Genomic DNA, 18,375 nt, shown 5'->3' with positions numbered 1-18,375 from the left:
GGATATAGATATTTATCCCACCTGAGCCACAGAATGGCTGAGCAGGCAGGTCCTTTGGCCAGGCAGCCCCCCCCCCCCCCGTTCGATGCCGCCATGTGTAATAGCTGACAACGCTCGTTTGCTCCTCTCAATCGCCCCGTGTAATAGGGGCTTTAGTCTTTTTAAACAATTCTACCCTGAATATCCCTTTAAGGAATGTTCACACACTGTGGATTTGTTGAAACTAATTTGACTAGTTATGTTAGGAGAATACACAACAAAACTGCAGCATATTAGCGACATGTGAACACACCCTTATAGGGATTGTTCCATAAACATTGTCTTGGTTGTGGAAATTTTTATTATAAATAACACTTCTCTCACCAGATATTCCTACTTTCTCTTTTCCAAGACATACATGTTAGAAAGAGAAAAGAAATACTGAACATGTGCGCTTCAAATGAGGTGGACACAGTAAAGCTATTGACATCAAGCAGCAGGTGGCGCTATGCTAACATAATTCCTGGGATATATATAGTGAGTAAATACAAAAGAAATGTTTAGAAATCGGGGCTGGGTCTAAGTATATTACTTTTCATGGGACATTCCCTTTAAACAGATAGCACCCCATCTACATGTACCTGTGGAAGGGGCTCATCTACATACACCCATTCAGCTGACCCTGGCATTATTGGGGGAGGACCGGCAGGTGGTGGAGAAGATGGCTCCGGTGTAGTTGGAACAGACTTATTCTTCTTGCCCGGAGATCGACCTCTCGGAGATCCTTTTTGATGTAAAATAAAAGGTTACTAGTGCAATGAATATATAAAGTATAGTGTATATAGTATCTATCTATCTATCTATCTATCTATCTATCTATCTATCTATCTATCTATTTATATATGATCATATACTGGCTGTATATTCACTCTAGTGCAGAGTTCTGGTTCTGAACCACAAACCTATCCACAACGTGCTCCTTCATGCGCCCTTCACTCATCTAAACTAGTACAAGACTCTTTTTTACTATTATAACTTTAATCTCCATAGTTTCTCCTGTGCTGCAGCAGAGCTCTGGACACTCCCATGGTCAGTAACATTAAAGGGGTTGTCCAGTGAAAATCTTTTCCTTTCAAATCAACTGGTGTCAGAAAGTTATATAGATTTGTGATTTACTTCTATTAAAAAATCTCAAGCCTTCCCAGACTTATTAGCTGCTGTATATCCTGCATGAAATGTTGTTTTATTTTCAGTCTGACACAGTGCTCTCTGCTGACATCTCTAGCCGAGACAGAAACTGTCCAGAAACGAAGAGAGGTTTTCAATGGGGATTCCCATAGAAAGCCTCTCCTTCTCTAGAGAGTTCCCGTCTCGGCCAGAGATGTCAGCAGAGAGCACTGTGTCAGACTGAAAATAAAACATTTCCTGCATCACATACAGCAGCTGATGAGTATGGGAAGACTTGAGATTTTTTTAATAGAAGTAAATCACAAATCTATATAACTTTCTGACACCAGTTGATTTGAAAGAAAAAGATTTTCACTGGACAACCCCTTTAAACCTTACTGATATAGACCTTTGGTCAGTATAATTTCAGGAAGAGATAGCTATCCTGTTGTCCTGTGTAATGGGGATAGCCGATAAGCTGATTAATAAGCAAACATTTGTTCGTCAGATGATCGGACAACTCTGTCCTGCTGAAAAACCATTGGCTATCAGCTCTACTTCTCCCTGCTTAATAGGGGGATGTGTGACTGACAGCTGATTACAGGAGAGGGCTGCACATCCCCTAATAAGCAGGGAGAAGCACAGCTGACAGCCAATGATTTTTCAGCAGGAAAGAGCTGTCTGATCAGCTGACAAATATTTTGTCTGGCACATGTCTGAACACTGCTCTATTTCACTCTTTGCTGTGTTAATTGGATTCCACCACACCCAGCTGTTTCTCCTCCTTTTCTGGGCTGCAGACTGTGAAGCTAATGGTGATTTACCTTCACCTTCACCCCTCATATTCCTTCTTTACCAGTGTGTGATCTGTGTGGCTTGGATGTCAGAGGACTGGTCCAATCATGCCATAAGAATACCTCTGGCCCTCTGATCAGTGCTTGCTATAAGTCTAAATTTGCATTTGGCTGTTGTTTACCTGTATCACTATTTTGGATCTTCTGACCTCTGGCTTACCTTTCTGACCTCCCATTTGCTACTGTATTTGCCCTCTTGGCTTTATAACCCATTTCTGTACGACCATTGGTTTGTTTGTCTTGTCTCGTCTCAGTGTGCACTTTGGATTGGAAAGGGAACGTCGACCAGTTGTCACCGACCACCTAGGGTCGGATGGGCAAATAGGTGGGGACAGTTTGAGGCCTAGAACTAGGGGGGCTTGCTGTTGTGCTTTCTTTACTTATTCTGGTCGTATGTTCCCAGCAGGTTATTCTTTCTATTATAATATGCAAAACAGGCTAGCTCTGAGCAACAATTTATACTCATCCATCTGCAGAATAAATGGTGATAAATCTGCTGCAGCAGGAAACTACGGCTCCTGTTAGACCAGACTACGCCCACTTGACAATCCAAAATGGAAGCTTAGGCACAATACAGAGTGAACAGAACCCGGAAAGACTACAAATCTTACAGTACCTGACTTTGGAGACTTGGAGGCAGAGTCTTTGCCACGAGGCGTGTCTTTCTTTTCCTTCTTCTCTTCAGAACTATCTATGAGCATAAAATAACAATAAAATATCACATTGCTGCCTGCAGTAGCTTTACAAAGATACTGACTGTATTATAGTGAGCATGTGACCCTTGTACACACTGTTTGTATACCCCACCTGCGCCTGTACCTGTTGTTATTATGCTACAATGGTCAGCCATTTATGGCATATCCAGTGGCAGGGCCTGATCAGCCATGAGGCAAGATTAGCATCTCGCCTCGGGCAGCAATTTAGCTCTACCTACTGGGGGGCAACTTAACCTACATAGGACATCTCCATCTACTGGAGGGGCAGCTATACTTACCAAGGGGTAACTATAACTACAGGGAGACAACACTCTAACCACTGGAGGAAAACTCTACCTACTGGGGCCACTTAATCTACAGGGGTACACCTCTATCTACTGGTGGAAAAATATACATACTGAGGGGGGAGAAACTTTATACCTTTACTACCATCAAAGGGGAACTCTGTCTGTGTCAGAAACTGCCCAGAGCAGTGGCGAATGCCCATAGAAAACCTCTCCTGCTCTGGACAGTTTCTGACATGGACAGAGGTGGAAGCAGAGAGCATTGTGTCAGACTGGAAAGAATATACATGCAGGACATACAGCAGCTGATAAGTACTGGAAGACTGGAGATTTTTAAATAGAAGTGATTTACAGATATGTATGACTTTCTGCTCCCAGTTGATTTGAGCAGTTCCCCTTTAAAAGTTTTACCTCAGGATATTATATAAATGTTTAATTGAGAAAACCCCTTTAAAAAATGAATCTGCTGAGAATATTAGACTAAAAATGAACGAAATTATATATAATGAAGCCATATTGGTTGATGGTATGATGGTGCGGTATAATTGGTTGACTTGTTCTATAATCCATATGAATGGTATCAGCTGTCAGTCTCGCTCCTGTTGTTGCTTCCTGCATGAAACTTCTGATCTATGCCATCGCGTTGAAGCAGTCTTTATAAATCTGGGGTTTATATATCACCTTCTGTCATATACAGTAAGTGAGGCAGCACAGTAGTCTCTGTTAGTATAACCCACAATATCTGTTCATATATCAATGTATCTACATGTCATAAACTGGGATGAAGTAGCCATTCATAGGTAAGTACCTATCACAGTCTATGTCCCATAGTTCTGTTCATGGGTGCCACAATGACCCTGCATATGTTCAATGGATGTTATTTGTACTCCTCGATTATCTGGGAATAGTGACCAAGTGCTGCTTTTGTCCTAGGAAGGAAACCCCTTTAATACAGACTCTACAACAGCCTATAAGCCTCCAGCTGTAGCAAAACTACAATTCCCAGCATGCCCAGACAGCAGCAGAAGTTATAGTTTTGCATCAGCTGGAGGACCACATATGGGAGATAACCTCAGCATCTGTCACCAGTACACAATACGCAATGATCTTTGGCTCTAAGCAGACTGATATAATGGACGTGGTATCATTTTATAGTTATAATCCCATCCACATAGAATTTCAGAATTCTGCAGGTTCTTAATTTTTTAGACCTCAACCGATTGCTAGAAAAATTCAGGAGAAGCGCAGTGGCTAAGCACGTCCTCTCCCAGATGTCACGACCATCTCAGTCGCATGTACAGAGAACAGGGAGAGCTCAGGTACGCACTTCTTTCCTTGCTTGTTCCAGCAATCGATCAAGGTCTAAACACTTGCATCAAACGTTTGACGTGTCTCAATATATGAAAAGATTTACAGGTACACTTTAAGGCCCCGTTCCCACTGAGCAAAACTAGCGGAATTCCGCGGCAGACAATTCCGCCGCGGAACATGTTCATTCTTCAGCGCGGACAGAGCAGGACCGCGCACCTCCCCTAGACTCCCATTATGAGCGGGAGGCTAGTTTTGCTCAGTGGGAACGGGGCCTAAAGCGAACATGTCAGCTGACTAAAGTAAAGGCAGTGTATGAGACATAACTCTTATTTCAATCCATCGCTCCAGTGCTGAGATTTTTATGTAAATTAGGAGATAAAGCCCATGGAGCATTCCCTGCGGTTGCAAAAGCCCAGCAATGTCCAGCTCCCACTCTCCTAAATAATGGCCCACTGCTTGCATGTAAACACCCACTCTGTGAACATTGCTAGGCTTTTGCAGTCCAGGGGAACTCTGGAGGCCTGGTCCCCTTTAAGCTAAGCCCCACCTACATAGCAAGGGTGCCATAAAGTTCCACATTTTTATGTAAACTGGGAACTCTCCCCTTTTTACACCTATGTATTTATTTGGAAGGTGCCATACATATACTGTAGCGCTGTACAAAGGAGTAAATGATGAATGCTGTGTGACTATACACTAACAACACGGTATAAAGAAGCGCTGCTCCAGAGAGCTTACAGTCTAATGTGCTGAACATTTTGGCGACAAGTTTAGGGCTGATGGAGTCCCATAAGACGGTCCAGCAAAGGTGAAGGTTAAGTTCAGAAAAACTTGATGATCAGACCAAGAAAAGAGCGGTCTTAAAGTCTTAAGAAAACGTCTGACAGATGGTTAGTGAGGAGACAGCCCGATGTAGGGATCCAGGAAAAGAGGGGACAGCAAAGAGGGCAGCACAGGTAACAGGAGAACTAGAGACGCAGGGGGCATCGCAGGGCTGGCTCTCTGGTTGACAATCTACGTCAGCATGGACGCCCAGTCATAGTACGTTTATGAAGGAAATCCTCAATTAAGAAGAAACAGAAGTTACGAGACCTTTGGGAGATTTGGATCGTCCTTTTCCCTTTTTAGCAGAGGTCTTTTTGTCTGATGTTGTGGCGGGGGGCTGCTGGGTGGTCTCTGGAGGAGGCGGTGTGGCCGGTGGTGGAGGTGGCGTGGCCGGTGGTGGCGGTGGGATCTCCTCTCTCTTCTCAGGCTTTTTTGCTGTGTATAGAAGGATAACATTGTGTTACACAACACGTGGTCTGAGGCTTTCTATGCCCCTGCTGCCCCTGTGTCACTACTGACAGTTCCCAGCTATGAGGGTTAGAATGTGTTCTAGAGTGCCCAGTATATACTGTTTACCTGGGCACTCTGCTCACTGTATATACTGTATATCTGGGCACTCTGCTCATTGTATATACTGCATATCTGGATACTCTGCTCACTGTATATACTGCATATCTAGATACTCTGCTCACTGTATATACTGTATACCTGGGCCCTCTGCTCACTGTATATACTGTATAGTTGGGTACTCTGATCACTGTATATAATGTATATCTGGGCACTATTCTTACTGTATATATTGTATATCTGGATACTCTGATCACTGTATATATTGTATATCTGGATACTCTGATCACTGTATATATTGTATATCTGGGAACTCTGCTCACTGTATATAATGTATATCTGTGCACTCTGATCACATTATATATTGTATAACTGGGTACTCACTGTATATACTGTATAGCTGGGTACTCTGATCACTGTATATACTGTACAGCTGGGTACTCTGCTCACTGTATATACTGTACATCTGGGCACTCTGATCACTGTATATACTGTACATCTGGGCACTCTGATCACATTATATACTGTATAACTGGGTACTCACTGTATATACTATATAGCTGGGTACTCTGATCACTGTATATACTGTATAGCTGGGTACTCTGCTCACTGTATATACTGTACATCTGGGCACTCTGCTCACTGTATATAATGTATATCTGGGCACTCTGATCACATTATATACTGTATAACTGGGCACTCTTCTCACTGTATATATTGTATATATGGGCACTCTTCTCACTGTATATACTGTATACCTGGGCCCTCTGCTCAATGTATATACTGTATCGCTGGGTACTCTGCTCACTGTATATACTGTACATCTGGGCACTCTGCTCACTGTATATAATGTATATCTGGGCACTCTGATCACATTATATACTGTATAACTGGGCACTCTTCTCACTGTATATATTGTATATCTGGGCACTCTTCTCACTGTATATACTGTATACCTGGGCCCTCTGCTCAATGTATATACTGTATCGCTGGGTACTCTGCTCACTGTATATAATGTATATCTGAACACTCTGATCACATTATACACTGTATAACTGGGTACTCACAGGGGCGCCGCAATGATGAGGCGACCTGAATCGTCTGCCTCAGGCGGCGCCACCAGCTATCTTCATGGGGGCGGCATTCAGTGGCAGATTATAATATGAGCGGTTCGGGCGGCCGCCCACATTATAATCCGCCACTGACTGTACCCAGGGCCGCTTTAACCAGAGGGCACATGGTGCACGTGCACCGGGCCCACTGGTTAAAGGGGCCCCCCCGAGCAGGCCGGCCGTTGCTATGTGCGACCAGTGCGGTCGCACAGGGCTCCGGCCACCAGCCTGTCAGGGGGGAGCGCCATGGATGGGTAATCTACTTACCCCTCCATGGCGCCCCCTGCAGGGCCCCCCCGTCCGCCGCTGCCCCCGTCCGCTGCTGCTGCGGCGCTTCAGCGCTGCAGCAGCAGCGACACTGACAGAGAGAGCCATTGGCTCCCTCCCTGTCAGTCCCTCTTGTGGCCGCACTTCCTGCGGTCACAAGAGGCCGCGCTCTCCCTCTAGCGCCCGACGTCACTGGAGCGTCGGCGCGAGGGTAAGGGGAGTGCAGCCTCTTGTGACCGCAGGAAGTGCGGCCACAGGAGGGAAGAGAAGAGGAACGCGTGGACCTAGGTGAGTAACAGTGTTTGTTTTTTTCAATGTTATATGGGAGGGGGAGCTATATACTATTGGGGAGCACAGGGGGCTATATACTATGGGGGAGCACAGGGGGCTATATACTATGGGGGAGCACAGGGGGCTATATACTATGGGGGAGAACAGGGGGCTATATACTATGGGGGAGAACGGGGGCTATATACTATTGGGGAGCACAGGGGGGCTATATACTATGGGGGAGAACGGGGGCTATATACTATTGGGGAGCACAGGGGGGCTATATACTATGGGGGAGAACGGGGGCTATATACTATTGGGGAGCACAGGGGGCTATATACTATGGGGGAGAACGGGGGCTATATACTATTGGGGAGCACAGGGGGCTATATACTATGGGGGAGCACAGGGGGCTATATACTATGGGGGAGCACAGGGGAGCTATATACTATGGGGGAGCACAGGGGAGCTATATACTTTGGGGGAGCACAAGGGGCTATATACTATGGGGGAGCACAGGGGAGCTATATACTATGGGGGAGCACAGGGGAGCTATATACTATGGGGAGCACAGGGGGCTATATACTACTGGGGAGCACAGGGGGATATATACTATGGGGGAGCACAGGGGGCTATATACTATGGGGGAGCACAGGGGGTTATATACTATTGGGGAGCACAGGGGAGCTATATACTATGGGGGAGCACAGGGAGCTATATACTATGGGGGTGGACAGGGGAGCTATATACTATGGGGGAGCACAGGGGGCTATATACTATGGGGGAGCACAGGGGGTTATATACTATTGGGGAGCACAGGTTAGCTATATACTATTGGGGAGCACAGGGGCTATATACTATTGGGGAGCACAGGGGAGCTATATACTATTGGGGAGCACAGGGGTCTATATACTATGGGGGAGCACAGGGGGGCTATATACTATTGGGGGGAGCACAGGGGGGCTATATACTATTGGGGGAGAGCACAGGGGAGCTATATACTATTGGTAAGCACAGGGGGCTATATATTATGGAGAGCACAGGGGGGCTATATACTATTGAGGGGGAGCACAGGGGGGCTATATACTATTGGGGGAGAGCACAGGGGGGCTATATACTATTGTGGGAGAGCACAGGGGGGCTATATACTATTGGGGGAGAGCACAGGGGGCTATATACTATTGTGGGAGAGCACAGGGGGGCTATATACTATTGTGGGAGAGCACAGGGGGGCTATATACTATTGTGGGAGAGCATAGGGGGGCTATATACTATTGGGGGAGAGCACAGGGGGGCTATATACTATTGTGGGTGAGCACAGGGGGCTATATACTACTGGGGAGAGTGCACAGGGGGGCTATATTCTAATGGGGGAGCGCACAGGAGGGCTGTATATAACTGGAGGAGCACATGAGGGTCTATATACTACAGGGACACCTTAAAACTATGGAGGCACAGAGGGGTGTAACTATGTAGGAGTACAGAGGGGTGTAACTACTGTATAGGGGTACAAGGGACCTAACTACTGTATGTGTTTCAGCCTAAAATATTTGTCTGGCAGATTCTGGAGAGAAGATTCACAGCCAGGAGAAGACTTCAAGGTGGCCCAGGCTGGATGGAGAGAAAAAGAAAAGGTGACAGACTCTGATCGGAGAAGACGCCCCCGGTGAGTCACTGGATGTAACTTCACTCTGTTATAGGCTTGTACTGATAGGGGTCATGGTATGGCGGTATTATGTAATGGTATCAATGGTGATATCTTTCTGTTTTGTTTAGTGCATTTTTTATGTAATATGTAATCACTGTATGGTGGAAATAGTGTTATAAGGTAACTACTGTATGTATTGGGGCTCTTGATACAGTGTGGGGACAAATTCAGTACATTATACAATGTGCAGAAAGGTAAGGGGGGGCCCACTCTTGAGGGCTGTGCACTGGGCCCACCAATGTATTAAAACGGCCCTGACTGTACCATGTACTGGAGCCCCCCCACCCCCGGGCAGTATCTGTAATGAGATGCTGTGAGCGGGGGAGACTGTATTCATAAGCGCCGCGCTGTACTAAATCAGCCGCGCGGTGCTGATACTACAGCGCGGCGCTTATGAATACAGTCTCCCCCGCTCACAGCATCTCATTACAGATACTGCCCGGGGGCGGGGGGGCTCCAGTACATGCATTCCACGTCCGTGATCCGTCAGGATCACGGAACGTGGGAATGCAGCCTTAGTCCCCCGGCTGATGTGCGGCTGCCCGGGGTGTCCCGTCCTGTCCCCGGCAGCGCGCGCATCAGAGCTCTGTGATGCGCGCGCTGCCGGGGACAGGACGGGACACCCCGGGCAGCCGCACATCAGCCGGGACCAGACCAGAGAGGCTCGACGGGGGAACGGAGGGCAGGTGAGTTGTGTGCTGTTTTTTGTTTTTGTTTTATCTGCTGTGCAGGTAGGGGGGGAGAGGGGGACCATCTATAAGGTAGGGGGGGGGAAGGGGGCCATCTATAAGGGAGGGGGGAAAGAGGGGGACCATCTATAAGGGAGGGGGGAAAGAGGGGGACCATCTATAAGGGGGGGGGGGACCATCTATAAGGGAGGGGGAGAGGGAAGAGGGGGACCATCTATAGGGGGGGGCCATCTATAAGGGAGGGGGGAAAGAGGGGGACCATCTATAAGGGGGGGGCCATCTATAAGGGAGGGGGGAAAGAGGGGGACCATCTATAAGGGGGGGACCATCTATAAGGGAGGGGCGGGAGGGGGACCGTCTATAAGGGGGGGGGAAGAGGGGGACCATGTATAAGGGGGAGAGGGGGACCATCTATAAGGGAGGGGGAAAGAGGGGGACCATCTATAAAGGGGCATCTATAAGGGAGGGGGGAGAGGGGGACTATGTATAAGGGGGGGAGGGGGACCATCTATAAGGGAAAGGGGACCATCTATAAGGGAGGGGGAGAGAGGGAAGAGGGGGACCATCTATAAGGGGGGGGAAAGAGGGGGACCATCTATAAGGGGGGGGAGAGGGGGACCATCTATAAGGGGGGGAGAGAGGGAAGAGGGGGACCAACTATAAGGGGGGGGGGGAAGAGGGGGACCATCTATAAGGGGGGAAGAGGGGGACCATCTATAAGGGAGGGGAAAGAGGGGGACCATCTATAAGGGAGGGGGGAGAGGGGGACCATCTATAAGGGAGGAGGGAGAGGGGGACCATCTATAAGGGGGGGAGAGGGGGACCATCTATAAGGGAGAGGGGACCATCTATAAGGGGGGGAAGAGGGGGACCATCTATAAGGGGGGAAGAGGGGGACCATCTCCTAAAAGATCAGCACCCTCCTCTCCTGACATCCTCTGTGCTGCTGGGACTTCTCCTATAGGATTAGCACCCTCCTCTCCTGACATCCTCTGTGCTGCTGGGACCTCTCCTATAGGATTAGCACCCTCATCTCCTGACATCCTCTGTGCTGCTGGGACCTCTCCTATAGGATTAGCCCCCTCCTCTCGTGACATCCTCTGTGCTGCTGGGACCTCTCCTATAAAGTCAGCCTCCTCCTCTCCTGACATCCTCTGTGCAGCAAGGGACCAAACATTATGTTTATTGGGGACAGCAGTGGGGGGGGGGGGGGGGGGCAGTAGTGGATTATAATGTGGGCGGATTGACGGGGGGGGGGGGGGGGGGCGTCATTCTATAGTTCGCCTCGGGCAGCAGAGAGGCTAGAATCACCCCTGGGTACTCACTGTATATACTGTATAGCTGGGTACTCTGCTCACTGTATATAATGTATATCTGGGCACTCTGATCACATTATATACTGTATAACTGGGTACTCACTGTATATACTATATAGCTGGGTACTCTGCTCACTCTATATACTGTATATCTGGGCACTCTGCTCACTGTATATACTGCATATCTGGGCACTCTGATCACTGTATACCCTGTATAACTGGGCACTCTGATCACTGTATATACTGCATATCTGGGCACTCTGATCACTGTATATCCTGTATAACTGGGCACTCTGATCACTGTATATACTGTATAACTGGGCACTCTGATCACTGTATATACTGTACATCTGGGCACTCTGCTCACTGTATATAATGTATATCTGGGCACTCTGATCACATTATATACTGTATAACTGGGCACTCTGATCACTGTATATACTGTATATCTGGATACTCTATGTCCTTAACCTGATTGCTGTGTTGCGATACAACAGTGCGGTATTATATGACATTATCTGGGCACTCTATGCACTAGTTATCTGACACCGTATACACAATATAAAAGCCAATAATGCACGTTTTGATTTTAATGTGAGACTCACCTTTTATTGTGTCTAAATTTTAAAGGGTTATCCAGGATTGGGAGAAACCTAGCTGCTGTGTATGGTATTACAACTTGGCTCCATTCACTTCATTGGAACTGAGCTGCAATACTAAACATAAACTGAGGACAATTGTTCAGTTTCTGGGATAATCCCTTTAAGAGCCTGATACCCTGTCTAATTTGTCCGTGATGTAGCGGAAAGTTCCCTGTAACCAATCACCCTGTAGACCAGGAACATGTACCTTGATGTTGTTTATTGTACAGAGCTGATAAAAATACTTCTTCCATCTTCTTACACAGGACATCCTCCTCCACTTCACCGTTTACTTTGACTAAAATATCTGGCTGCGCTGAAAACCACAATTCCAGTGGGCCCCAATTGTCAAGGAAACCTTTTATCCTAAAAGACAAAAACCTCATTACCCATATAAAGTTATCCATAACACCCGACCACCTGACTATGAGTAAGATCACGTGATGTGTCAGTCTACCGTGTCCCGTCTGTATTACATGTGAAACCCCAATAAAGACCAAGATGTCGGCTTTTACCCCTGAGACTGCTGGCTTTTTTTTCCTACATATCCTTTGGTGAAAGCTTGCACGGCTGAGCACCGGGAAGGTGAATGGATGCGGGTGTGGTCAGCTGAATCTTTCCCTTGCACATGACCACCTACAAGTATAATCCCTCCCCTTTCATATACTTTGGTAGTAATACCGTACACTTAGGTAGCGATCACATATATCAGCTTCCTGCCTGCCGTGGGTGTGATGTAAACATAGGCAAAAGTTACAGGAAACTCTCTCTTTTCTACCCTCTTTTTATGGTGAGATGACTCTGCTCATTTTGTCCCGGTCTGTACAGCAAAGCAAAGCTGCTGAGAACAGAACTAATATAAATATATATATATATATATATATATATATATATATAATCTGTTCTCAACAGCTTTGCTTTGCTGTACAGACCTTCTTTTTATGATGAGACAACTCTGCTCATTTTGTCCTGGTCTGTACAGCAAAGCAAAGCTGCTGAGAATATATATATATATATATATATATATATATATATATATATATATAGCTTTGCTGTACAGACCAGGATAAAATGAGCAGAGTCATCACATCATAAAAAGAAGGTAGGGGAGGTAATAAGAACCTCCTCTGCTGGATGGTAACAGCACACATGTATACTGTATGCAGCTCCCCTGTCACATCCTGGAAGGGGAATCCAGAAGCAGGGGGCTACAGTAAGTTCCCGGGCCGCAGGGGTTAATAGCGTTAAATTTGACATACTTGCAGCGGGATGACAATCCCGCTGCGAGTATGTCAGCCCATTGAAGTGAATGGGCAAGTATCCACAGCGGATTTTGCTGCGTACGTGTGAAGCTATTAAGGTAATAAAAAAACTAGAGAAAACTTTAAATTTTGGATTTATATTGTATGGGGGGTCCATGGTAAATCCACCTGGGACAAACACTCTCTGCTGCACTCACCTGTGTGGCACCTGGTTGATGGAGGAGACGTCTTCCGGACTACCTGCAGTATCAGGGCCATCTGAGGATATAATTGTGGGAATGTTATAGCTTATTAATCTGATAACTAATAGTAGGGACTGTACTCGCACCTTATAGACGCCATAGTGGCTAAGTCTCCTTTACCGGCCATGGAGAAGAGGCGATCATTGATCCCCAGCCTAGATAAAGAGGGTGGTGAGGGTGGCACAGATTTGTCTCTCCAGCTATTTATATTTGGCTGATCCAACTTTATATCATCCACCAGGAGTACCTGATGCCCGTTCAATTATGTTGTATGGGACCTAATCTGACGCTTTTGTGCCCAAAATGCCATTATTCACCTGTTGATTTTTGGCACGATTTGAGCCTACCTATCCATTTCCCAATTTTGGGCAATGAATAGGGACACAGAGCACACAGGGAGCACAGAGTTGACAGATTCTCTATACTACATCACACACAGAGCACACAGGGGACACTGAGCTGACAGGCCCTCTATACTACACCACACACAGAGCACACAGGGGACAGAGAGCTGACAGATCCTCTATACTACATCACACACAGAGCACACAGGGGACACTGAGCTGACAGGCCCTCTATACTACACCACACACAGAGCACACAGGGGGCAGAGAGCTGACAGGCCCTCTATACTACACCACACACAAAGCACACAGGGGACAGAGAGCTGACAGGCCCTCTATACTACACCACACACAAAGCACACAGGAGACAGAGAGCTGGCAGATCCTCTATACTACACCATACACAGAGCACACAGGGGACAGAGAGCTGACAGGTCCTCTATACTACACCACACACAGAGCACACAGGGGGCAGAGAGCTGACAGATCCTCTATACTACACCACACACAAAGAACACAGGGGACAGAGAGCTGACAGATCCTCTATACTACACCACACACAGAGCACACAGGGGACAGAGAGCTGACAGGTCCTCTATACTACACCACACAGAGCACACAGGGGGCAGAGAGCTGACAGATTCTCTATACTACATCACACACAGAGCACACAGGGGACACAGAGATGACAGATCCTCTATACTACACCACACACAGAGCACACAGGGGACACAGAGCTGACAGGTCCTCTATACTACACCACACACAGAGCACACAGGGGGCAGAGAGCTGGCAGATCCTCTATACTACACCACACACAGAGCACACAGGGGACACAGAGCTGACAGATCCTCTATACTACACCATACACAGAGCACACAGGGGACAGAGAGCTGACAGATCCTCTATACTACACCACACACAGAGCACACAGGGGACACAGAGATGACAGATCCTCTATACTACACCACACACAGAGCACACAGGAGACAGAGAGCTGGCAGATCCTCTATACTACACCACACACAAAGCACACAGGGGACAGAGAGCTGACAGATCCTCTATACTACACCACACACAGAGCACACAGGGGACACAGAGATGACAGATCCTCTATACTACACCACACACAGAGCACACAGGAGACAGAGAGCTGGCAGATCCTCTATACTACACCACACACAAAGCACACAGGGGACAGAGAGCTGACAGGTCCTCTATACTACACCATACACAGAGCACACAGGGGACAGAGAGCTGACAGATCCTCTATACTACACCACACACAGAGCACACAGGGGACACAGAGATGACAGATCCTCTATACTACACCACACACAGAGCACACAGGGGACACAGAGATGACAGATCCTCTATACTACACCACACACAGAGCACACAGGGGACACAGAGATGACAGGCCCTCTATACTACACCACACACAGAGCACACAGGGGACACAGAGATGACAGATCCTCTATACTACACCATACACAAAGCACACAGGGGACAGAGAGCTGACAGATCCTCTATACTACACCACACACAGAACACACAGGGGACAGAGAGCTGACAGATCCTCTATACTACACCATACACAAAGCACACAGGGTACAGAGAGCTGACAGGCTCTCTATACTACACCACACACAGAGCACACAGGGGACAGAGAGCTGGCAGATCCTCTATACTACACCACACACAAAGCACACAGGGGACAGAGAGCTGACAGGCCCTCTATACTACACCACACACAGAGCACACAGGAGACAGAGAGCTGACAGGTCCTCTATACTACACCACACACAGAGCACGCAGGGGGCAGAGAGCTGACAGGTCCTCTATACTACACCACACACAAAGCACACAGGGGACAGAGAGCTGACAGATCCTCTATACTACACCACACACAGAGCACACAGGAGACAGAGAGCTGACAGGTCCTCTATACTACACCACACACAGAGCACGCAGGGGGCAGAGAGCTGACAGGTCCTCTATACTACACCACACACAGAGCACACAGGGGACAGAGAGCTGACAGATCCTCTATACTACACCACACACAGAGCACACAGGGGACAGAGAGCTGACAGGTCCTCTATACTACACCACACACAGAGCACACAGGGGACAGAGAGCTGACAGATCCTCTATACTACACCACACACAGAGCACACAGGGGACACAGAGATGACAGATCCTCTATACTACACCACACACAGAGCACACAGGGGACACAGAGATGACAGATCCTCTATACTACACCACACACAGGCTCGTTTCTGCCATGAGGCAGAATGAGGATGCCGCCTCAGGCGGCAGATTTTGGGAGCCTGCAGGGGCGGCAGAATCTTCCCTGCTGCTGTCATTTGCAGCCCAGTGTGCTGTGTCCCTGTGCTCTGTCTCAGCTTCCTCCCCAAGCAGTGTCCGACATCTGTGTAATCTGTGGCAGAGAAGCAGATAGCGTTTTGCCTCAGACAAGGCTCCTCCCCGCCTGCAGGGGGCAGTATTCTGAGAGGGGACAGCTGCTCATACAGGCTATCGATCTGTTCCTGGCATGCAGCACTGGTGGGCAAAGTTAAAAGCTAAGGTGAGTGTAATCCCTGACACTCATCTATGTTACAGGGCAACCAGGAGATAAGTCATGCAGAGAGCAGGAAAGCCGGGCAGTAGAGATACAGCTGCTCTGCACTACTGTTCTTTGTTGTCAGTGTCATCCAAGGGTTAACCCCCTCCCTTCCTCCTAGTTGTATAGAAGGGCTCTGCTTCTCTCATGCAGTTACTGTGTCCTGACTCCTATAACATGTTCTCAGCAGTCGAGTCGGGGGATAAAACAGTAAGGGGAGAGTCTGTCCATAGCAACAGGCTGCTCAGTTCTTACAGGGCAGGCAGAAAACACAGGCTTAGGACCATAACAATCTGTAAGTCCTGTCCTGAACCTCTTAGAAGATCTCCAGCACTTCCCTCACTGCTCCCCTGATTTGTACACAGACCCTTCATCATGGCAGAGACCTCATATGTACAGTGTGTATACCAGTGCATGCACACAAGCTTCAGCTGCTCTATATTTCATATTTTCTGCAGTTTTTTTTTAAGTATTTTTCTGCTGTAAACTTGCAGTTGTCCTGCTGTATCCAGACAGCCAGGCTGCCACTTCATGCAGAGCAGGTAGCACTGGTGTGCACAGCCTCATCATTTATTATGTCAGAATCCAGCTCTCAGCCCCTCTGTTCTATATGCTGGAACTTGTAGTACAACACTTACAGCTAAAAGATGATTCTGGTTCCTTAAAGTAAGAGACCTATGAGGTTCTGCGGCATCTGAGATGTGTAATGAGGTTCTGCAGCAGCCGAGGTGTATTACAATAATCTATGTGCATTATGATATCTGTATAGCACTGCTCACCTTTAAAAGTAATGGCCTCTTACTTTATAAAGACATCATCTTTTAGCTGCAATTGTTGTACTACAAGTGCCAGCATATAGCACAGCTGCTGCAGAACATCATAATACAGCACAACAACTACAGACCCTCATAATACAAAATGACAAAATAATAAGTTTATTGATAGCTGGGGTGATGTGGGAATAGTTGCTACATAATTTAATCTAGAGTCGGGGGGGGGGGGGCAAAATTAAAATTTTTTCCTCAGGCAGCAGACAAGATAGAATCGGCCCTGACCACACACAGAGCACACAGGACACAGAGATGACAGATCCTCTATACTACACCACACACAAAGCACACAGGGGACAGAGAGCTGACAGGTCCTCTATACTACACCACACACAGAGCACACAGGGGACAGAGAGCTGACAGATCCTCTATACTACACCATACACAGAGCACACAGGGGACAGAGAGCTGACAGGTCCTCTATACTACACCACACACAGAGCACACAGGGGACAGAGAGCTGACAGGTCCTCTATACTACACCACACACAGAGCACACAGGGGACAGAGAGCTGACAGGTCCTCTATACTACACCACACACAGAGCACACAGGGGACAGAGAGCTGACAGATGCTCTATACTACACCATACACAGAGCACACAGGGGACAGAGAGCTGACAGGTCCTCTATACTACACCACACACAGAGCACACAGGGGACAGAGAGCTGGCAGATGCTCTATACTACACCACACACAGAGCACACAGGGGGCAGAGAGCTGGCAGATCCTCTATACTACACCACACACAGAGCACACAGGGGACAGAGAGCTGGCAGATGCTCTATACTACACCACACACAGAGCACACAGGGGGCAGAGAGCTGGCAGATGCTCTATACTACACCACACACAGAGCACACAGGGGACAGAGAGCTGAGAGATCCTCTATACTACACCACACACAGAGCACACAGGGGACAGAGAGCTGACAGGTCCTCTATACTACACCACACACAGAGCACACAGGGGACAGAGAGCTGACAGGTCCTCTATACTACACCACACACAGAGCACACAGGGGACAGAGAGCTGGCAGATGCTCTATACTACACCACACACAGAGCACACAGGGGGCAGAGAGCTGACAGGTCCTCTATACTACACCACACACAGAGCACACAGGGGACAGAGAGCTGGCAGATGCTCTACACCACACACAGAGCACACAGGGGGCAGAGAGCTGGCAGATGCTCTATACTACACCACACACAGAGCACACAGGGGACAGAGAGCTGACAGGTCCTCTATACTACACCATACACAGAGCACACAGGGGACAGAGAGCTGATAGATCCTCTATACTACACCACACACAGAGCACACAGGGGACAGAGAGCTGACAGGTCCTCTATACTACAC

The 18,375-nt window shown here is 47.8% G+C and overlaps 1 protein-coding gene across 3 annotated transcripts in view; it reads right to left on the bottom strand.

Annotated features, from left to right (window-relative positions):
* SPEF2 (sperm flagellar 2) overlaps positions 1 to 18,375 on the bottom strand; it is a 100,173-nt gene that overhangs the window by 21,974 nt on the left and 59,824 nt on the right. For all 3 annotated transcript variants that reach the window (XM_069963060.1, XM_069963061.1, XM_069963063.1), the window contains exons 17-21: positions 13,166 to 13,226; positions 11,915 to 12,072; positions 5,404 to 5,571; positions 2,617 to 2,691; positions 621 to 763 (exon numbers count right to left, since the gene is read on the bottom strand). In XM_069963060.1, coding sequence (XP_069819161.1) covers positions 621 to 763; positions 2,617 to 2,691; positions 5,404 to 5,571; positions 11,915 to 12,072; positions 13,166 to 13,226 — 605 coding nt within the window. The remainder of the gene's footprint in view (positions 1 to 620; positions 764 to 2,616; positions 2,692 to 5,403; positions 5,572 to 11,914; positions 12,073 to 13,165; positions 13,227 to 18,375) is intronic.

This window comes from Dendropsophus ebraccatus, chromosome 3 (assembly GCF_027789765.1).
Source record: "Dendropsophus ebraccatus isolate aDenEbr1 chromosome 3, aDenEbr1.pat, whole genome shotgun sequence".
Lineage (NCBI taxonomy): Eukaryota > Metazoa > Chordata > Amphibia > Anura > Hylidae > Dendropsophus > Dendropsophus ebraccatus.
This window is presented reverse-complemented; position numbering and strand designations above follow the sequence as displayed.